At 52.6% G+C, this 23304-nt stretch overlaps 1 protein-coding gene across 1 annotated transcript in view; it reads left to right on the top strand.

Annotated features, from left to right (window-relative positions):
* The window catches only part of scospondin (subcommissural organ spondin), a 443172-nt gene that overhangs the window by 353113 nt on the left and 66755 nt on the right, over positions 1 to 23304 (top strand). The window contains exons 44-46 of the mRNA XM_038810430.1: positions 2940 to 3067; positions 14553 to 14701; positions 16155 to 16201. Of these exons, the coding sequence (XP_038666358.1) occupies positions 2940 to 3067; positions 14553 to 14701; positions 16155 to 16201 (324 nt within the window). The remainder of the gene's footprint in view (positions 1 to 2939; positions 3068 to 14552; positions 14702 to 16154; positions 16202 to 23304) is intronic.

Genomic DNA, 23304 nt, shown 5'->3' with positions numbered 1-23304 from the left:
ACAGAATTTACAGTGCAGAAGGAGGCCATTCGGCCAATCGAGTCTGCACCGGCTCTTTTTGAAAGAGCACCCTACCCAAGCCGACACCTCCACATTATCCCCATAACCCAGTAACCCCACCCAACACTAAGGGCAATTTTAGACACTGAGGGCAATTTATCATGGCCAATCCTCCTAACTTGCACATCTTTGGACTGTGGGAGGAAACCGGAGCACCCGGAGGAAACCCACGCACACACGGGAAGAACATGAAGACTCCGCACAGACAGTGACCCAAGCCGGGAATGGAACCTGGGAACCCTGGAGCTGTGAAGCAACTGTGCTACCGTGCTGCCCGCGGGTTTTTATGAAGCCAGGCCCGAGAGCATTACTTTGGGTCACTATGCCATTGCCTCCACCTGCACTAATAACAGTGTTCACCTCGGGTCTCCGAAGTCCAGTTAACGCTACAGTCTGTGCCATACTGATCTATATGTTCGTTCCCTTTCAGAATCCTCCCTATTACCCCCCACAACTCCCATGGGCTTTCCCTGCAATGTCCAACATGCTGATCAAACATGTCCCACCCTGTTACAATGGTAACATTCAGATTTCCAAGGCTCACTTCCACCCCCGTTACCTTCCTTTCCGGTTTGAGCAGCAGATCCCAGAGTATTCCCAGATAGCCATTCTTTACCTTGTCTACCCTCCGTCCTCCCAATCTCCCATTTCCTATCATTCTCAAAATTATGGGGATGATGGAACATAGGTTTATATTTATGGATTAGCTCATAATGGTCGGCCATAATTGCTGCTCGTCCAGGAGTTTGCACCCTCTGTCCTTCAACTTGGGTTCTTTTTATCGAAGACAGCGAATTCTCAAACTCCTCTAAGAGACTGACCACTCTCAGAGCCTCACAGGTAGTTTCAACTCCCAATGCTCAGACCCACCTATTAAAATTGACCTGCTCAACGCTTTGAAATTCTTTCACTTTTATAAACCTGGGCCTTCACTCTGAAGATCTGTCTCAGGCCTGTTTAATTCTTGTCTCCAACTCCACCAGAACGATCAACAGCTTGTCTGAGAAAAACGGAGTATCAGAGTAGCCGCTTACATGAGATTGTGGAGAGGGTGTAGGGAGATTGACAAGAAAGTTCTCTCCAGCTCTGTCTTCAAGCATTAACCACTCACAGGCTGGATAGTGGGAAGGAGCCGGCATCTCCGCTTGCCTGGAGGCAGCTCCAGCTGAGGTGTTTTAGAGAGTTCTACCTTTTTTAAGAAGACAGAAAACTACAAAGAGTTTCCTTCAGTTCGGAGTTCAAACTGAAACAAACTTGGAAACAGTCTTGCAGAGAAAAGGGACATTCCAGAAAGGCGAACACCAATCAACATGAACTATGAGCTAATAGCCCGACAAAGTAAACAGCTCATTGGCTGACAACCAAGTCCATCAAGATGGGTCATCACTGATGTCAGCACAACAAAGAGAACAAAGAAAATTACAGCACAGGAACAGGCCCTTCGGCCCTCCCAGCCTGCGCCGATCCAGATCCTTTATCTAAACCTGTCTCCTATTTTCCAAGGTCTACAGAATGGATTCCTTTTTTTTAAATGAAAGATAAAGTCCATCTTAAAGGTATCGGTTAATTTTTGACCAGGTACAAAAATTATAAAAGCCAAAATAACAGAAAATAAAGGGGATACACAACGAAAACAAGGTTTATACAGGGGATCCTTAGACTGTTAAAAAATAAGGCGTCGCCCATTTACGACAAACAAAAAATAAAGATCAAAGAAATGTACAGCACAGGAACAGGTCCTTTGACCCTCCAAGCCCGTGCCGACCATGCTGCCCGTCTAAACTAAAATCTTCTACACTTCCTGGGTCCGTATCCCTCTATTCCCATCCTATTCATGTATTTATCAAGATGCCCCTTAAACGTCACTATTGTCCCTGCTTCCACCACCTCCTCCGGCAGCGAGTTCCAGGCACCCACTACCCTCTGTGTAAAAAACTTGCCTCGTACATCTCCTCTAAACCTTGCCCCTCGCACCTTAAACCTATGCCCCCCAGTAATTGACCCCTCTACCCTGGGGAAAAGCCTCTCTGACTGTCAATATTCTTGAGGGTTCTGCCATTTACTATATATTTCTCACCTGTATTAAAATTTCCAAAATGCATTACCTCACATTTGTCCGGATTAAACTCCATCTGCCATCCAAGATAGTCAGAGGGTTAGATAGGGTGGACAGTGAGAGTCTTTTTCCTCGGATGGTGATGACCAACATGGGGGGACATAGCTTTAAATTGAGGGGTGATAGATATAGGACAGATGTCAGAGGCAGTTTCTTTACTCAGAGAGTAGTAGGGGTGTGGAACGCCCTGCCCGCAATAGTAGTAGACTCGCCAACTTTAAGGGCATTTAAGTGGTCACTGGATAGACATATGGATGAAAATGGAATAGTGTAGGTCAGATAGGCTTCAGATGGTTTCACAGGTCGGCGCAACATCAAGGGCCGAAGGGCCCGTACTGCGCTGTAGTGTTCTATGTTCTATGTTCTATCTCTCCGCCCAAATCTCCAAACAATCTAAATCCTGCTGCATCCTCTGACAGTCCTCATCGCTATCCGCAATTCCACCAACCTTTGTGTCGTCTGCAAACTTACTAATCAGACCAGTTACATTTTCCTCCAAATCATTTATATATACTACGAACAGCAAAGGTCCCAGCACTGATCCCTGCGGAACACCACTAGTCACAGCCCTCCAATCAGAAACTCACCGTGCGACTGACCCTCTGTCTGACTGAGCCAGTTCTGTATCCCTGGGATGGGCAGGGAGTTACAATCGGATCAGCCATGATCCTATTGAATGGTGGAGCAGGCTTGAGGGACCAAGCTGCCTCCTGCTGCTCCGTGAGCAGGATTCTCCATAACATCTATTCAACTGTTTTCACAGGTTGTCCAGGAAACCAAATCTTCAGCAGCTGTGCCAATGTTTGTCCAGAGAGCTGCTTAGATCTTCAATCTGAGATACAGTGTCAACGAGAAGCCTGTCAGTCTGGCTGCCATTGCCCACCTGGGAAGGTGAGTCCATTTGTTACTCCAGTGCCCACTGGATAGCTGAACCTGTTGTTCCATTTGTTCCTTTCCTCTACCCACCTCGACAGGTGAGATTGTATTTTCCTTAAAGCCAAATGCACATATGAGTTTGTTCATCATTGTTTAAGCTCCGGTAAGGGTAAGGACTTGTTTGATTTTTTTAAAGTCTTCTAAATTTTGAAATTTAAAGGGTTTAGTCACGGCAGGAGAGCTCAAAGCTATGGTTTGCTCCTCCTGCTTCATGTGGGAATCCAGGATCACTTCCAGTGCCTGGGACCAGCATGTGTGCAGGAAGCGTGTCCATCTGCAGCTCCTGGAAGCTCGGGTTTCCGAAGCTGGAGCGGCGGCTGGGACCCTGTGGAGCATCCGCGAGTCGGAGAGCATCGTGGATAGCGGGTTTAGAGAGGTGGTCACGCTGTAGTGAAGGGACTTGAGGAAGGAAGGGAATGGGTGACCACCAGGCAATCCATGGGAAACAGGCAGATTGTTTGGGAGTCCCCTGGGGTCTCGCTCACAAATCGATTTTACGTTCTGGAGGCTGGTTCCTCCAGGGAGTGTAGACAGAGCCAAGCTTCTGGCACCAAGAGCAGCTGTACAGGAGGGGCGGGGGGTGGGAAGAAAATATCTGCAAGAATTCAGGGGGTTGGGGCAGCACAGTGGTTAGCACTGCCGCCTCACGGCTCCGAGCATCCGGGATCGATCCCCACCCCGGGTCACTGTCTATTTGGAGTTTGCACATTCTCCCCGTGTCGCACCCCCACAACTCAAAAAGATGTGCAGGGTATGTGGATTGGCCACGTTAAAATTGTCCCTTAATTGGAAAAAAAAAAGAATTAGGCACTCTAAATTTAAAAAAAAGAATTCAGGAAGTTAGGCTTTCGACTAAAAATCAGGGCCTTTCGGGTTGTTATCTCCGGATTACACCCAGTGCCACGTGCTAGTGAGTACAGGAATAGGAGAATGTAGCTCAAGAATTGGTGCAGGAGGGAGGGTTTTAGATTCCTGGATCATTGGGGCCGTTTCTGGGGAAGGTGGGACCTGTACAAGTGGGACGGTCTGCACCTGAATCACAGTGGGACTAACATCCTTGCTGGCGAGTTTGCTGGTGCTGTTGGGAGGAGTTTAAACTAGTTTGGCAGCGGGAGGGACGCAGACTGTTAGCAGAATAGGGACCCAGTGTATGACAGAAAAGCAATCAGGTCAGAGGGAATGCAGCGGTAATAAGTTTCAGGAGAGTAAGACATGGCTGAATGGCCTCTACTTTAATGCCAGGAGTATTACAGATAAAACGGTTGAGTTAAGGGCACAGAATTGTGATATAGTAGCCATCAGCGAGACATGATTGAGTGAGGGGCAGGATTGGCAGCTCAACATCCTGGGATATAGAATCTTCAGGCGAGACAGAGGAGGGGGTAAAGGAGAGGGAGGCATTGTATTATTAGTTCAGGAGATGGCAACTGAGGTAAGGAGAGATAATATCTTGGCAGGGGCATCAGTGAAGTTTTATGGGTGGAGCTTAGGAATAATAAAGGGACAGCCACGTTGCGAGGTGTTTATTATAGACCCCCAGATAAAAAGTGGGAAATTGAGGAGCAAATATGTGCACAATTCGTAAAAATAATAATAGAATCCCTACAGTGCAGAAGGAGGCCATTCGGCCCATTGAGTCTGCACCGGCCATGGAAAGAGCACCCTATTTAAGCTCATGCCTCCACCCTATACCGGTACCCAGTGACCTCACCTAACCTTTTGGACAATTTTGGGGGCAGTTTAGCACGGCCAATCCACCTAACAGCACATCTTTGGATTTGGGAGGAAACCGGAGCACCCGGAGGAAGCCCACACAGACACTGGGAGAACGTGCAAAATCCACACGCTCAGTTACCCAAGGCTGGAATTGAACCCGGGTCCCTGAAGCTGTGAGACAGCTGTGCTAACCACTAGGCCGACGTGTTGCCCCAAAGGGTAATTATATTTGGTGATTTAAATTTTCCCAACATTAATTGTGATAATCACCATGTTAAGGGCTTAGATTTAGTGGGGTTCTTAAAATGTATACAGGAGAACTTTATACCTCAATATGTAGAGGGTCCAACAAGGGATGGTGCAGAGCTGGACCTAATTATGGGGAATGAAACCAGACAGGTGGTTGATGTGTTGGTGGGGGAGCATTTTGGTGATAGCGACCACAACATGGTACAATTTATGTTTGTTGTGGATAAAGAAATGGACAAGTTACAAAAAAAGGTTTTGGGTTTAGGGGGAAAGTGGATTTTAGTAAAATAATGCAGGATCTGGCTAAGGTAGACTGGAAAGAGTTACTTGCGGGGAAATCTACAGAACAGCAGTGGAGGATGTTCAAAGAGGAAATGGGGGACTTCCGGTTGCGGCGATGCGGAGCTAAGCCACACGTTCGGCAGCTCCCGCTATTAAAGGACTTTCGGGCCTATTTTAGGGCCCCAAACGGCGCTGTTTCGACGATTCCCGGTGGGGGAAGGTGTTTGGAGGAACATTCCCCAAAATTTATGGTGCGTACCCGGAGTGGGGCAAAGGAAAAGGCTGCAGCAGCTCCCCAGGAAAAGCGGGGGAAGGAGGACAAAATGGCGGCCGGCGGAGCACCCGAGGATTGGAGGCAGTGGGCGCAGGAGCAGCAAGCTGCTCTTCTGCGCTGTTTTGCGGAGCTGAAGGCTGAGTTGCTGGACTCCCCGAATGCGACTACCAACAAGCTGCTTGAGACCCAGACGGCCCAGGGGGTGGCCATTCGGGAGTTGCAGCAGCAGGCTGCTGATCTACCAGGACTGGAGTGCGGAGGTGGCTAAGCGGCGGGCCGGGTTCAACCGGATGAAGGCGGTGCTGCATGCCAAGCAGGTCAGATTTGGAATGCTGCAGCCTGCGCGTCTGTGGGTGACATACAAGGACCGGCACCACTACTTCGAGTCCCCAAAGGAGGCGTGGGCCTTTGTACAGGCGGAGAAGCTGGACTCAAACTAGGGTCTGGGGGCTGTGGGGTCCGGTGCACTATGGTCGTTGCTGTTTTTGCTGTTGCTGTTTTTGTAACTTTGACATGTGTTTTTTATGCTGGTTTTTTGCTCTGTTTCCGGGTGGGTCTGTTGGGTATGGTTTTGGGTTATGTGGGGAATGTTGGGGGTTTGTTTTTTTAAATTTTCTCTTCTGTACGGGGCTGGGGGATGGGGTGGAGCTGGAATTTGGGGAGCTGCGTCAGAAGGGTGGGGTGGGGCAGTGTGAAAGCACGGGCTTTCCTCTGGTTTCTCGCGCTGCGGGGCAGGGGGGGTGGAGCTGGTGGTGGGGGCGTGGCCTCAACTGGTTTTTTCCCGCGCTGAAGCGGTGCCAAGGAGGTGTGGCAGGAGGGGGGACGACCCCATGTCGGGAGGGGCCGGGTTTTGGCGGGAGTTGCCGGGGTCGGCAGAAGTCAGCTGACTCACGGAAGTACCATGGAGGGTGCGTCGCGGCTAGGAGGGGTCCTAGCCTGGGGGGTGGGGGGGTGGGGGGGATACCGGGTTGCTGCTGGAATGGCCAGGAAGGAGCTGGTGTGGGCCGGGGGGGTAGAGGAGAGGCGTTATCGCCATGGGGAACGGGTCGGGCGGGGCGAGCTGGCCTGGGGCGAGCAGTCGATGAGCTATGGCTAGTCGGCGGGGGAGGGGGGGCGGGGTGCCCTCTGATGCGGCTGATCACCTGGAACGTGAGGGGGCTGAATGGGCCGGTTAAGCGGGCTCGGGTATTTTCTCATCTGAAGGGGCTGAAGGCGGAGGTGGCTATGCTCCAGGAGACCCACCTGAAGGTGGCGGACCAGGTTCGTCTGAGGAAGGGGTGGGTGGGGCAGGTTTTCCACTCAGGATTAGACGCGAAGAACCGGGGGTGGCGATTCTGGTGGGGAAGAGGGTGGCGTTCGAGGCGTCTGAGGTGGTGTCGGACAAGGAGGGCAGATATATTATGGAGAAGGGTAGGCTGCAGGGAGAGAAGGTGGTGCTGGTTAATGTATATGCCCCGAATTGGGATGATGCTGGCTTCATGAGGCGCTTGTTGGGCCGCATTCCAGACCTGGAGGCAGGGGGCCTGATCATGGGGAGAGACTTTAACACAGTGCAGGATCCCCCACTGGACCGGTCCAGTTCAAGGACGGGTAGGAGACCGGCGGCGGCCAAGGTGCTGAGGGGATTCATGGACCAGATGGGAGGGGTGGATCCCTGGAGGTTTGGGAGGCCGAGAGCGCGGGAGTATTCCTTTTTCTCCCATGTCCATAGGGTCTATTCCCGAATAGATTTTTTCATCCTGAGCAGGGGATTGATCCCGAAGGTGCAGGATGCAGAGTATTCGGCCATAGCGATCTCAGACCATGCTCCGCACTGGGTTGATCTGGAGATGGGGGAGGCGCGGGACCAGCGCCCGCTGTGGCGCCTGGATGTGGGGATGCTGGCTGATGAGGAGGTGTGTAGGAGGGTCCGGGGAAGTATTGAGGGGGTATCTTGAGACCAACGACACGGGGGAGGTCCGGGTGGGGATGGTCTGGGAGGCTCTGAAAGCAGTGATCCGGGGGGAGCTGATTTCCATCCGGGCCCACAGGGAAAGGAGGGAGAGGAGGGAGAGGGAGAGACTGGTGGGGGAGCTCCTAGATGTGGATAGGAGATATGCGGAGGCACCGGAGGAGGGGTTGCTGGGGGAACGGCGTAGTTTGCAGGCCAAGTTCGACTTGTTGACCACCAGAAAGGCGGAGACACAGTGGAGGAGGGCGCAAGGCGTGGGGGAGAAGGCGAGCAGGATGTTGGCGCATCAGCTCCGTAGGCGAGATGTGGCTAGGGAAATTGGTGGAGTGACGGATAAGGGTGGGAATGTGGTGCAGAGGGGGCAGAGGTGAACGGGGTCTTTAGGGACTTCTACAAGGAACTGTACCGGTCGGAGCCACCGATGGGGGGGGGGGGGGGGAGGTGGATGGAGAGCTTCATGAACAGGCTACGTTTCCCAAAGGTGCAAGAGGAGCTGGTGGAGGGGCTGGGGGCGCCGATAGAGTTGGAGGAGCTAGTCAGAGGGATTGGTCAAATGCAGTCAGGAAAGGCGCCGGGGCCGGATGGGTTCCCGGTGGAATTTTATAAAAAGTATGCGGACCTGGTGGGCCCCCTATTGGTGCGAGCCTTCAATGAGGCATGGGGGGGTGGGGGGGGGGGGGGGGCTTTGCCCCCGACGATGTCACGGGCGCTGATTTCCCTGATCCTGAAGCGGGATAAGGACCCTTGCAGTGTGGATCATACAGGCCAATCTCGCTCCTCAATGTTGACGCTAAGTTGCTGGCGAAGATCCTGGCCACCAGGATAGAGGACTGTGTGCCAGGGGTGATACACGAGGATCAGACAGGATTTGTCAAGGGAAGGCAGCTCAACACGAATGTGCGGAGATTGTTAAATGTCATTATGATGCCGGCGGTGGAGGGGGAGGCGGAGATAGTGGTGGCGCTGGATGCAGAGAAGGCGTTTGATAGAGTTGAGTGGGGGTACCTGTGGGAGGTGCTGGAGCGGTTCGGATTCAGGGAGGGGTTCATCAAATGGGTGAGGTTGCTCTATGAGGCCCCGATGGTGAGTGTAGTTACCAATGGAAGGAGAGCAGAGTACTTCAGGCTCTACCGTGGGACCAGGCAGGTGTGCCCCCTGTCCCCCTTGCTTTTTGCACTGGCGATAGAACCTTTGGCTTTGGCGCTGAGGGAGTCGGGGAGGTGGAGGGGCCTGGTGCGGGGTGGGGAAGAACATAGGGTATCGCTGTATGCGGACGACCTGCTGTTGTATGTGGCGGACCCAGAGGGGGGAATGCCGGGTGTGATGGAGCTGTTGGCTGAGTTTGGGGGCTTCTCGGGCTATAAGCTGAATCTGGGTAAGAGTGAGGTATTTGTAGTACACCCGGGTGATCAGGAGGAGGGAATTGGGAGGCTCCCGTTTAAGAGGGCAATGAAGAGTTTCAGATACCTGGGGGTGCAGGTGGCCAGGAGTTGGGGGACTCTCCATAAGCTTAATTTTACCAGGCTTGTGGAGCAGATGGAGGAGGAATTCAAAAGGTGGGACATGGTGCCGCTATCGCTGGCGGGTAGAGTGCAGTCCGTCAAAATGACGGTTCTCCCGAGGTTCTTGTTCCTCTTTCAGTGTTTGCCCATTTTATCCCTAGGGCCTTTTTTAGGAGGGTGACTAGCAGCATCATGAGCTTTGTTTGGGTTCATGGGACCCCGAGAGTGAAGAGGGTCTTCTTGGAGCGGGGTAGAGATGGTGGGGGGCTGGCGTTACCCAATCTCTCGGGGTATTATTGGGCGGCCAATGTGTCGATGATGCGCAAGTGGGTGATGGAGGGGGAGGGGGCAGCATGGAAACGGATGGAGAGGGCGTCCTGTGGAGATACAAGCCTGGGGGCCCTGGTAACGGCGCCGTGGCCGCTCCCTCCTACGAGGTATACCACGAGTCCGGTGGTGGCAGCTACCCTCAAGATTTGAGGGCAGTGGAGGCGACATAGGGGGGGAAGTGGGGGCTCGATGGAGGCTCCGTTAAGGGGGAACCATCGGTTCGTCCCGGGGAACATTGATGGGGGGTTCCAGGGTTGGCACAGAGCGGGCATCAGACAGCTGAGGGACCTGTTCATTGATGGGAGGTTTGCGAGCTTGGGGGAGTTGGAGGAGAAATTTGGGCTCCCCCCGGGGAACATGTTCAGGTATCTGCAGGTAAAGGCGTTTGCTAGATGTCAGGTGGAGGGATTCCCTTCGCTTCCCGCGAGGGGGGTGAGTGACAGGGTGCTTTCGGGGGTCTGGGTCGGGGAGGGGAAGATATCTGATATCTACAAGGTAATGCAGGAGGTGGAGGAGGCGTCAGTAGAGGAGCTGAAAGCTAAGTGGGAGGGGGTGCTGGGGGAGCAGATCGAGGATGGGACATGGGCTGATGCCCTGGAGAGGGTTAACTCTTCCTCCTCATGTGCACGGCTTAGCCTCATCCAATTCAAGGTGCTGCACCGGGCCCACATGTCCGGGTCTAGGATGAGTAGGTTCTTTGGGGGCGAAGACAGGTGTGTCAGGTGTTCGGGGAGTCCAGCGAACTCCCCGAAGGGGGGGGGGGGGGGGGGGGAGGGGGGGGGGGGAGGAAGGGGGGGGGGGGGGGGGGAAAGGGGGGAGGGGGGGGGGAAAGGGGGGGGGGGAGGTGTGATACATGTATTGATACGGTCTTGGGGGTGTTACAGTTATTATGGTGTTTTATTGTTGCTTTTCATTGTTTGTTGTTATATTTTCTGTAAAAAATTCCAATAAAAATTATTTTAAAACAAAAGAGGAAATGGGGAGGGTACAGGCCCAACATGTTCCCTCTGGGCGGATAGGAAGGTGTAACAAGCCCAGAGAAACATGGATGACCAGAGATATTCAGGACACAATGAAAAGGAAGAGAGGCTTTTAGTGACAACAAGGGAGCAAATCATCAGAGGCATAGTGGAGTACAGAAAGTGCAGGAACTTAACAAAGCAATTAGGAGAACAAAGAGGGGATATGAGAAATCTCTAGCTGCTAAATGTAGGGAAAATCCCAAGATATTCTATAAGTAAATCAATGTGACGAGGATAACCAGGGAAAGAGTGGGGTCCATTAGGGACCAAGAGGGAAATTTGTGGGTGGAGCCAGAGGACATTGGTGGGGTGTTGAACGAATATTTCACATCTGTCTACACCCAAGAGATTGAGGAGGTAGATATGGAACTCGGAGAGAGACTGTGAGGTTCTTGAGCAAATTAGCATAGAGTGGGACAAGGTATTGGAAGTGTTATTTCCTGTAGTTCCTGTAGGTATTGGAAGTGTTGTTTCCTGCATGACACACACTCCCGTCTGCATCAATGGCTCCAAAGTGGAGATGGTTGGTAGCTTTAAGTTCCTGGGGGTCACCATCACCAACAGTCTGTCCTGGTCCACTCACGTTGATGTAACAGTCAAGAAAGCCCAACAACGCCTCTACTTCTTGCAGAAGCTAAAGAAATTTGGCATGTCTGCATCGACTCTCACAAACTTCTGCAGATGTGCCATAGAGAGCATCCTATCCGGCTGCATCACAGCCTGGTATGGCAACTGCTCGGTACAAGATCACAAGTGTGGTGAACTCAGCCCAACGCATCACACAAGCTTGCCACCCCCACATTGATTCTGTCTACACCTCCCACTGCCTCAGGAAGGCAGACAGCATTATCAGAGACCCCCTCCCACCCAGGCATTGCCTTCTTCCAGAGCCTTCCATCAGGCAGAAGGTACAGAAGTCTGAAGACTCGCACATCCAGAGATAGGAACAGCTTCTTCCCCACAGCTACAAGACTCCTCAACGACTTCCCCCTCGGACTGATCTGTTCCCTGGAAGAACACTATTCACGACGCCCTATGCTGCTCTTGCTCATGTATTTACTTTGTTTGGCCCCTTGTTCCGCACTGTAACCAATCACTGTTTGTCGATGGACCATTTGTCAATGTTCCCTGGTGATTATTCTTGTGTCTACTGTGTACGTTCCCTCGGCCGCAGAAAAATACTTTTTGCTGTACTTCGGTACATGTGACAATAAATCAAATCAATCAATCAATCTGTTACTGAGCCAACTTTTTATCTGGTTTGTCACTTTGCCCTGTATGCCATGGTCTTTCACTTTCTTGGCCAATCTGCCAGGCGGAACGTTGTCAAATGCCTTGCTAAAATCAATGGGCGGGATTCTCCGTTGGCCGACTCCGAAATTGGGATGTGTGATCGGGCTGAAATCGTGGCAGGTGCCAGTTTGATACCGAATCGCAATGCTCCGCCTCTTCTAAAACAGCGTCAATGTGACACACACATGGTTTAATCACCATTCACATATCATTAGTGGGCGCACCCACGATTCTCCGCCTCCGATGGGCCGTGTTCCCGACGGCGCGCTCAGAACCCGTGAACCTGGAATGCTGGCTGCTGAGAGAGAGAGAGGGCGTACGGACAGTTTCCAGCACCGCCATATTCACCAACAGTCGTGTCGCAGGCCAGGGGGCTTTAGCCAGGGCCGGGGGAAGTAGTGGGGGTGGCCGGGAGATGGGCTGTGGGGTCAAAGAAAATTACAGCACAGGAACAGGCCCTTCGGCCCTCCCAGCCTGCGCCGATCCAGATCCTTTATCTAAACCTCTTGCCTATTTTCCAAGGATCTACTTCCCTCTGTTCCCCGCCCGTTCATGTATCTGTCTAGATGCATCTTAAATGATGCTATCGTGCCCGCCTCTACCACCTCCGCTGGCAAAGCGTTCCAGGCACCCACCACCCTCTGCATAAAAAACTTTCCACGCACATCTCCCTTAAACTTTCGCCCTCTCACCTTGAAATCGTGACCCCTTGTAACTGACACCCGCACTCTGGGGAAAAAGCTTGTTGCTATCCACCCTGTCCATACCTCTCATAATTTTGTAGACCTCAATCAGGTCCCCCCTCAACCTCTGTCTTTCCAACGAAACAATCCTAATCTACTCAACCTTTCTTCATAGCTAGCACCGTCCATACCAGGCAACATCCTGGTGAACCTTCTCTGCACCCTCCCTAAAGCATCCACATCCTTCTGGTAATGTGGCGACCAGAACTGCACGCAGTATTCCAAATGTGGCCTAACCAAAGCCCTATACAACTGTAACATGACCAGCCGACTCTTGTACCCGTCCGATGAAGGCAAGCACGCTGTATGCCTTCTTGACCACTCTATCGACCTGCATTGCCACCTTCAGGGTACAATGGACCTGAACTCCCAGATCTCTCTGTACATTAATTTTCCCCAAGACCCTTCCATTGACCATATAGTCCGCTCTTGAATTTGATCTTCCAAAATGCATCACCTCGCATTTGCCTGGATTGAACTCCATCTGCCATTTCTCTGCCCAACTCTCCAATCTATCTATATTTTGTTGTATTCTCTGACAGTCCTCCTCGCTATCTGCAACTCCACCAATCTTAGTCTTAGGGTCGGGATGGATGGGTACACAACACCATTACCGCAGCCGGCAAGGCAGCCATGCAGCTGCACATGCCAGTGACCACCCGCTTTAAACCTGGTGCACTGGGTCGTATCGGTGACCCCCCCTTGGGTGACCCGAGTCGACCCATCAGCTGTACGGACGCTCCAGCACAACGTGTCCCATCTTTTCAGCCCTGATCTGTGTGTGTGTGTGTGTGTGTGTGTGTGTGTGTGGGGAGGGGTGTATAGTTCTGTGTGTGTCTGTGTGTGTGTGGGGGGGGTATATAGTCTACACGTGGCTGCAGCTTGTCAGCCCTGTGAGTGTCCATCAGGGACCCGGCAAGTCCCGCACCATTTCTGTGGGTTTCGATGGTGTTCTGCGCTGTGCTGGTGCTAGCCCCTCACCAGTAGTAGAATCGGTGCGGGTGTGGCGCCGATTTTTCTGACATGGAACACCCCGATCCTCCATTGGCGTCAACACTTAGACCAAGAAACGGGGATTCTAGCCCCATGTACACCACATCCACCGCGTTACCTTCATCAACCCTTCTTGTCACTGTCTCAAAGAATTTAATCAAATTTGTGAGGCAAGACCTTCCTTTAACAAATCCATTCTGACCATCCCTGACGAGTCCATGCCTTTATCAGTGACAGTTAATCCTATCTCTCAGGATTGATTTTAATAATTTGCCCACCACCAACCTAAGACTAACTGGCCTATAATTGTTCGGCATTTCCTTCGATCTCTTTTTAAACAATGGGACCACGTTTGTATTTGTCCAGTCGTCTGGTACCTCTCCTGTGTCTAGTGAGGATTGGAAAATCATCCTCCTGAGCATCTGCTATCTCCTCCCTGACCTCCTTCAGTAGCCTCGGAAACAATCCACCTGGCCCTGGCGAGTTTGCAACTTTCAAGGATTCCTACCCTTCAAGTACTTCCTCTCTATTTATAATTATCCCATCCAGTATCACAGTGATCCTCCTGGATGACTATATCTGCATCATCCATTTCTGTTGTAAACAAAGAGACAAAATATTCATTTGAAACCCTTCCCCCACAGCCTCTGCATCGACACACAGTTCCCCTCTTCATCTCTGATAGGCCCCACTGTGTTTCCTTAACTAACCTTTTACCATTAATATACTGATAAAACATCTTTGGGCTTTCTTGAACTTTACTCGCTAATTTTTTCATGCCCTCTCTTTGATTTCCCCATTTCCTGTTTTACTTTGTCCCTGACCTTCTGATACTCGTCTGGGCTATCTGCAGTGCTTCGTGCTTTTTGATCTTCCTCTGTATTCCTCTAGACTAGGGCCTTTTCACGGTAACTTCATTGAAGTCTACTTGTGACAATAAACAATTATTATTATTATTATGAACATCAAGGCCTCTCTGCTGATCCAAACAAATTGTGACATTTACGATATATTGCCCTTCCGGATAAGTCACCCCCCCCCCCCCCTTCCCAGTGAATCACCTCCTTGTCATTATTGTTGACCAGATTCTACAAGATGAGCTTTGTGTGCTGCCTGAGGAATGTCGATGTTCCTTACTCAACTCATCAATCCCGTGGATCACCAACTTTTCCAATGAAGATTGGCAGAGGGATTACACAGCTGGAGCAATGATCCATCACAACTGCAATATATGGTGAGTATGGTCAGTCTCATTGGCTCAGGGATGGTAACTGAGAATAGAGATCAAGCCCCAAAAACCCATTTCATATTGTGTCTACTGCTGGACCAATGAAAGGACCAGTCATCAAATCCAACTAACAGTAGAGTTTAAAATCACTGGGTGCACAGTTTAACGTCAGTGATGAACAGGCTTAGAACATAAGAACATAAGAACTAGGAGCAGGAGTAGGCCATCTGGCCCCTCGAGCCTGCTCCGCCATTCAATGAGATCATGGCTGATCTTTTGTGGACTCAGCTCCACTTTCCAGCCCGAACACCATAACCCTTAATCCCTTTATTCTTCAAAAAACTGAACACAATACTCCAGGTGTGGCCTCACTAACACCTTATACAAATGCAACATAACCTCCCTAGTCTTAAACTCCATCCCTCTAGCAATGAAGGACAAAATTTCATTTGCCTTCTTAATCACCTGTTGCACCTGTAAACCAACCTTCTGTGACTCATGCACTAGCACACCCAGGTCTCTCTGCACAGCGGCATGCTTTAATATTTTATCGTTTACATAATAATCCCGTTTGCTGTTATTCCTACCAAAATGGATAGCCTCACATTTGTCAACATTGTATTCCATCTGCCAGACCCGAGCCCATTCACTTAACCTATCCAAATCCCTCTGCAGACTTCCAGTATCCTCGGCACTTTTCGCTTTACCACTCATCTTAGTTTGCTTCTGCGAACAATTATTCAGGAGAGGGTTAGTAGTCACATGGGAAAATGTGGATTGATTAAGAAGAGGCAGAATGGATTCCTAATGGGGAAACTGTGTAACTAACTTGCGATAGGAAATTGAAAAGGTCGATGAGGGTAATGTTGTTGATGTGATGGACTTTCAGAAAGCGTTCTGTACTTTGATGTTTGTGTCCCACACAACAGACTTGAGCCACATGAACACAAATTGGGCTGAATAATATGAAGCCGAGAAATGATCAATGGCTGGAGCAAGATTTGTAGTGAAGTTTCCCAGGGGTCAGTTTTTGGACTCTTGCTTTTCCTGATATATAATAATAATCCAGATCTTAGAGGCAAGCACAAAACTTGTAAATATTGTAAATTGTGATTGAAGGTAATAGCTGGAAGTTCAAAAGGACAATTTGGTGGAGTGGGCAGAGAGGAGGCAAATAAGGTTCAATGTGGAGAAGTGGGAGATGATGCATTTTGGAAGGAAGAACATGGAGAGACAAATATAAAATAAATAAAAATATAAAATAAGGGGTAAAATTCTTAAAGGGGAGCAGGAGCAGAGGGAGCTGGGTGTACCTGTGCACAGATCATTGAAGGGGGCAGAACAGTTGGAGAGAACAGTTAATGAAGCAAAGAATATTCTGGGATTTATTAATGGGGCACAGTCTTACAATATTCCCCAATTCTTGCTGAGTTTAATATTTGGATAATTTTCTTTGCAGTGTCTGTCGGAGGGGAGTTTTCCATTGTTCAGAATCCGATTGTGAAGGTAAGAACAATTCACACCAAGTCCACATTGCACACAAAGAGACGGAAGTCATAACATTCCAGACTCTCGTCAGCTCCCACCCCCACTCTCAGTAACCCTAACCCTAAACCCCACCCCCCACTCAGCAGCTCCCACCCCCACTCAGCAGCCCCCACCCCCCACTCAGCAGCTCCTACCCCCCACTCAGCAGCTCCCACCCCCCACTCTCAGTAACCCCCACCCCCACTCAGCAGCTCCCACCCCCACTCAGCAGCTCCCAACCCCCACTCTCAGTAACCCCACACCCCCACTCAGCAGCTCCCATCCCCACTCAGCAGCTCCCACCCCCACTCAGCAGCTCCCACCCCCACTCAGCAGCTCCCACCCCCACTCTCAGTAACCCCACCCCCCACTCAGCAGCTCCCACCCCCACTCAGCAGCTCCCACCCCCCACTCTCAGTAACCCCACACCCCCACTCAGCAGCTCCCACCCCCCACTCTCAGTAACCCCCACCCCCCCACTCAGTAACCCCACACCCCCACTCAGCAGCTCCCACCCCCACTCAGCAGCTCCCACCCCCACTCAGCAGCTCCCACCCCCACTCTCAGTAACCCCCACCCCCCCACTCAGTAACCCCACACCCCCACTCAGCAGCTCCCACCCCCACTCAGCAGCTCCCACCCCCCACTCAGTAACCCCCACCCCCCACTCTCAGTAACCCCCACCCCCCACTCAGCAGCTCCCACCCCCCACTCTCAGTAACCCCCACCCACCCACGCAGCAGCTCCCACCCCCCACTCAGCAGCTCCCACCCCCCACTCAGCAGCTCCCACCCCCCACTCAGCAGCTCCCACCCCCCACTCAGCAGCTCCCACCCCCCACTCAGCAGCTCTCACCCCCACTCAGCAGCCCCCACCCCCCACTCAGCAGCTCCCACCCCCACTCAGCAGCCCCCACCCCCCACTCAGTAGCTCCCACCCCCACTCAGCAGCCCCCACCCCCACTCAGCAGCGTCCATCCCCACTCAGCAGCCCCCACCCCCACTCAGCAGCCCCCACCCCCCACTCAGCAGCTCCCACCCCCACTCAGCAGCCCCCACCCCCACTCAGCAGCCCCCACCCCCACTCAGCAGCGCCCATCCCCACTCAGCAGCTCCCACCCGCCCTCAGCGGCTCCCACCCCCACTCTCAGTAACCCCACCCCCCACTCAGCAGCGCCCACCCCCACTCAGCAGCTCCCACCCCCACTCAGCAGCTCCCACCCCCACTCAGCAGCTCCCACCCCCACTCAGCAGCTCCCACCCCCACTCAGCAGCTCCCACCCCCACTCAGCAGCTCCCACCCCCACTCAGCAGCTCCCACCCCCACTCTCAGTAACCCCACCCCCCACTCAGCAGCTCCCACCCCCCACTCAGCAGCCCCCACCCCCACTCAGCAGCTCCCACCCCCACTCAGCAGCTCCCACCCCCACTCTCAGTAACCCCACCCCCCACTCAGCAGCCCCCACCCCCACTCAGCAGCTCCCACCCCCACTCAGCAGCTCCCACCCCCACTCTCAGTAACCCCCACCCCCCACTCAGCAGCCCCCACCCCCACTCTCAGTAACCCCCACCCCCCACTCAGCAGCTCCCATCCCCACTCTCAGTAACCCCCACCTCCCACTCAGCAGCTCCCACCCCCCCCACTCAGCAGCTCCCACCCCCATTCTCAGTAACCCCCACTCAGCAGCTCCCACCCCCCACTCTCAGTAACCCCCACCCCCACTCAGCAGCTCCCACCCCCCCACTCAGCAGCTCCCACCCCCACTCTCAGTAACTCCCACCCCCCACTCAGCAGCTCCCACCCCCACTCAGCAGCTCCCACCCCCACTCAGCATCTCCCACCCCCCACTCTCAGTAACCCCCACCCCCCCCCACCCCCACTCAGTACCTCTCGCCCTTCACTCTGCGTCTATCACCCCAACTCCCAGTGACTCCCATCCCCGTCGCTCTCATAACCCCCATCCCCGCCCTTAATAAGCCCCAAGCACATCTCAGTAACTCCTTGGGTTTGGGGTTAGCATTTGAGAGTAACCTGTGTCACTGAATTGCATCTTTCTGGCCATCCCTCAGTGTCGAGAGTGATTTGCTTCCACTCCAGGGAGGTGGGTTCTGTAACGGTGAATAGTCCATTCCTGGGTGTGCTGACTCTGCCACAGGCTCGGAAGGTGGTGTTTGATGAGGTGGGTGGGTGGGATGCTCTTGATTCTGGGCTCTCCTTCCGCTGTTTACACATGACCTCCTCGTGCTCCACCCTGTAATGATCAAGGTGCTTTCGTGGATGCTTATTCTCCAGTTTGTGCGTTCTACGGCAATTGATTCCCACAGGTCAAGAAAGCAGATGGAATGCTTGCCTTCACTGGATGAGTCATCGAGTATAAAAACTGGCAAGTCATGCTGCAGTTATATAGAACCTTGGTAAGGCCACACTTGGAATATTGTGCACAATTCAGGTCGCCACACTGCCAGAAGGATGTGGAGGCTTTGGAGAGGGTGCAGAGGAGGTTTACCAGGATGTTACCGGGTCTGGAGGGTGTTAGTTATGTGGAGAGGCTGAATAGACTCGGACTGTTTTCATTAGAAAGACGGAGGTTGAGGGCTGACCTGATAGAGGTCTACAAGATTATGAGGGGCATGGATAGAGTGGATGGGCAGGCACTCTTTCCCAGGGTGGAGGGGTCAGTCACCAGGGGGCATAGGTTTAAGGTCCGTGGGGCAAAGTTTAGAGGAGATGTGTGAGGCAGGGTTTTTACACAGAGGGTGGTGAGTGCCTGGAACACGTTGCCAGGGGAGGCTGTGGAAGCAGTTACATTAACGGCGTTCAAAAGGCATCTTGACAAATACATGGATAGGATGGGTATAGAGGGATACGGCACAAGGAAGGGCTGAGGGTTTCGGCCAAGGGTGGTATCATGGCCAGTACAGGCTTGGCGGGCCGAAGGGCCTGTTCCTGTGCTGTATTGTTCTTTGTTCATTGTATCGATAGGGATGTTGCATTTATTTAGAGAGTCCTTGTAGTGTTTCCTCTGCCCTCCTAGTGATCGATAGCCATTGCGGAGCTCGGAGTAGAGCACTTGTTTCGGGAGTCTTGTGTCGGGCATGTGGACAATGTGGCCCCGCCCATCGCAGCTGGCCAAGAGTGACCAGTGCCTCGATACTGGGGATATTGGCCTGGGAGAGGACACTCGCATTGGTTGGTCCATTCTGCCAGTGGATTTGCAGGATTTTGCGGAGGCAACGCTGATGATGTCCCTCCAGGGATTTGAGGTGTCTACTGTACAATGTCCATGTTTCTGATGGATACAGGAGGGTGGGGACCACAGCTGCTCTGTTGGCCATGAGCCTGGCGCTGGGTCTGACGTTTCAGTCTTAAAACACTCTGTTCCTCAGGAGTCTGGAGACTGCACTGGCGCATTGGAGTCAATGCTGGATTTCGGCATTAATATCTGCTCGCACTGAGAGGAGGTTCCCGATGTCTGGGAAATGATTCACATTGTCCAGGGGCTCACCGTAGACCTTGATGACCGTGGGGCAGTTTTGTGCGGCAGGAGTGGGCTGGTAGAGAACCTGTGTTTTCCGGGTGTTTAGTCTGAGGCCCATTCTCTCACATCCCTCAGTGAATGTGTCGACGATGGTTTGTAGCTCAGCCTCCGAATGTGCGCACACACAGGCGTCGCCTGCATTCTGCAGCTCGATGACAGAGGTTGGGTCTTGGTTCTGGCCTGGAGAAGTCGCAGGTTGAACAGTTTCCCGCTTGTCCGGTAGGTTAGCTTCACTCCAGCGGGAGCTTCAGGATGATGGGTGGAGTGTTGCTGAGAGGAAGATGAAGAAGAGCTTTGGTGCAATGACGCAGCCCCTGTTTGACCCCAGTTTGTACATGGATTAGGTCTATGGTAACGTTGGTGAGGATCACGGCTTGCATGTCATCAGCGAGCTGGCGGAGAATGGTGATGAATTTCCGCAGGCAAACGAATTTGAAGAGATGCTCCACAATCCCTCATGGTTGACAGAGTTGAAGGCCTTTGCGAGATCGAAGAAGGCCATGGACAGAGGTTGGTGCTGCTCCCTGCACTTTTCCTGGATCTGTCCCGCGTTGAAGATCATGTCCACTGAGCCTCTTGATGGGTGGAAGCCACACTGAGACTCAGGGAGGAGCTCTTCAGCCACTGGGAGGAGGCGGTTGAGGAAGATTCTTGCGATGATCTTTCCCGTAACAAAGACCCCTCTGTAATTTTCACAGTCAGGCCTGTCTCCTTTCTTGAAGATGGTCACAATTAACACATCACTGAGATCTCCCGGCATGCTCCTTCCTTCCAGCCAAAGCTGATGAGGTTGTGGATTCTTGTCTGAGTGCATCGCCACCACATTTCAGTCTTTCTGCATGGATTCCATCTACACCAGAGGCCTTGTTGTTGTTCAGCTGTCGGATGGCCTTTTCGACCACATGGCGAGCTGGAGTTGCGCTGAGGTGGTGGCGGGTAGCATGTTGTGGGATGATGTCGAGGATGCTTGTGTCAAAGGCTGTGTCTCGGTGAGGAGGTCTTTGAAGTGTTCTCTCCAGCGGCATTGACTGTCTCTCCGTCCATCGAATCACCACTGGCCCTTGGAAAAAGCACCTTTCTTAAGCCCACGCCCCCACCCTATCCCTGTAACCCAGTAACCCGACCGAACCCTTTTGGACACCAAGGGGCAATTTATCATGGCCAATCCACCTAACCTGCATGTCTTTGGACTGTGGGAGGAAACCCACGCAGACACAGGGAGAACGTGCAAACTCCGCACAGACAGTGATCCAGCTGGGTATCGAACCTGGGACCCTGGCGCAGTGAAGCAACAGTGCTAACCACTGTGTCAGCCACTGTTTTAATTGCACTGAAGAAGCCGCTCACATTGGGTTGTCGGTGAGTTGCTGAGTCTCCTGCACTCTTTCCACCCACCGTCTGTTCTTTAGGCCGTGAGTTCTTTGTTGCTCCTTGGCCTGTCAGCTTGTTTCCTCTCGCTCCAGTTTTGCTGGAGCTGCCAGTTCCGGAACACCTTGCGCTTGTGGTAAAAGCCACCCTGCACCTTCTGATCATTCTTGTTGAACCAATCCTGGTGTTTCCTGGTCGAGAGCCCGAGTATCTCATCGCAGCTGCTGACTATGGCGGACCGGGCGCTGTGGGCGTTCTGCGGCTCTGGCTCATTCTCGTCGCCAGGTTAGCTGTGAGGCACCGACTGAGCAGTTGCTTCTTCTCGGGGTGTCTGAGTCCAGCAACATTGAGTCTCCACAGGCAGAGTTTCTTCTGCTTGTGTTGGTTTGAGGCCAGGGTGATGGAGATGGTGGAGTGGGTTAGTCGGTGGTCAGTCCAATCGTTGTCCACTCCGGTTGAGCTGCGGGTGATGTGGATGTCTTTGCGGTCCCTTGCCTGGATGATGGTACAGGCTATTAGGTACCAGTGCTGGAAGCGGGGGTGTTGCCATGACGTCTTCTGCTTGTCCCTCTGGTGGAACAGGGTTTTGGTGATGACCAGGTCATGTTCTGAACATGTTGTTAGGAGGAGGGCTCTACCTTCGTTTACCCCACACCTCCCCTGCCTAACACGCCTTCCCAAAGGTTTGTGAAGTTGCTGAGGAGAATCAGCTTGTCTCCCTTGGGCATGTGGGACACCATTTGGTCGAGGCTGGAGTAGAATGCCTCTTTTGTCTCGGGGCATGGGCACTGACGGCTGTGATGTGTTTCTGAGCCCGGATAAGCCGGAGGTTTAGGAGGCCTCAGGGGGCTTTGTTGAGACTAGATTTAGATTTATTACCATGTGAACCAAAGTGCAGTGAAAAATATTGTTCTGCATACAGTCTAATCAGTCCATACAGCACTGGGGGGGGGGGGTTGCTGGGACAGCCATCGGGCCAGTCCGATACTGTGCCGCGCGGCCGATCGGGGGGATCTTGTTTCTTGGCCTTGGTCCACGGTCCGAGTCTGCCATGGCGCTCGGAGAGGTCGCTGGGGAGCAGACTCAGAAGTGGAAGTGCGGTGGTCCGAATCTGCAGCCAAAGCTGCGTGAAACTCTCCGGGCCCCTCCTAGCCCCCTGCAAGTAAGTGAATTGCTCTTTATATTTTGCAGGAAACTGGGGAGTGAAACGGCAGCGTTTTTACACCGGCGTGGGGAATACAGCCCGGTGTGTCTCTTGACCAACCTCTCGAAGCACTTCATTATGTTACATGTCCGGACCACCGGACGGTAGTCATTGAGGCATGTTGCCTGGTTCTTCTTTGGTACCGGTATGGTGGTGGTCTTCTTGAAGCAGGTGCGGACCTCGGAGTGGAGTAGGGACAGGTTAAAGATGTCTGTGAATACCTCTGCCAGCTGGTATGCGCAGGCTCTGAGTGCACGACCAGGGATCCCGTCCAGGCCCGTCGCCTTCCGTGGGTTCACTTTCAGGAAGGCCGATCTGACTTCAGAAGCTGTGATGGTGGGTTTGGGTGATGGGTCACTCGACAGCGGATTGTTGGCTCTCTGCTGGCTCTCTGCTCACAAAAGCATAGAATGCATTGAGTTCATCGAGGAGGGGTGTACTGCTGCTGGAGATGCTGCTCGGCTTCGCTTTGTAGCCTGTTATGTTTTCTAAGTCTTGCCATAACCAACAAGAGTCCGTGATGTCAGTCTGTAACTCTAGCTTGGTCCGATATTGTCTCTTGGCATCTTGGATGGCTTTGCGGAGGTCGTACCTGGATTTCTTGTATAGGACAGGGTCATCTGCCTTGAACGCCTCAGATCTGTCCTTCAGTAGGGAGTCAATCTCGCGGTTGAGCCATGGTTTCCGGTTGGGAAACGTACGTACTGCTTTCTTTGGCACGTAGTCGTCCACACATTTGCTGATGAAGTCTGTGACGGTGGTGGCATACTCATTTAAATTGGTCGCTGAGTTCTTAAATATGGACCAGTCCACTGTCTCCAAGCAGTCACGTAAAAGCTCTTCTGTCTCCTCGGACCAGCACTGCACAACCTTCTTAGCTGGATTCTCCCGCTTGAGTTTCTGCTTGTATGCCGGGAGAAGGAGCACAGTCTTATGGTCTGATTTCCCAAAGTGCGGTCGGGGGATGGAACG

The sequence above is a fragment of the Scyliorhinus canicula genome, chromosome 10 (genome assembly GCF_902713615.1).
Source record: "Scyliorhinus canicula chromosome 10, sScyCan1.1, whole genome shotgun sequence".
Taxonomy (NCBI): Eukaryota; Metazoa; Chordata; class Chondrichthyes; order Carcharhiniformes; family Scyliorhinidae; genus Scyliorhinus; species Scyliorhinus canicula.
This window is presented reverse-complemented; position numbering and strand designations above follow the sequence as displayed.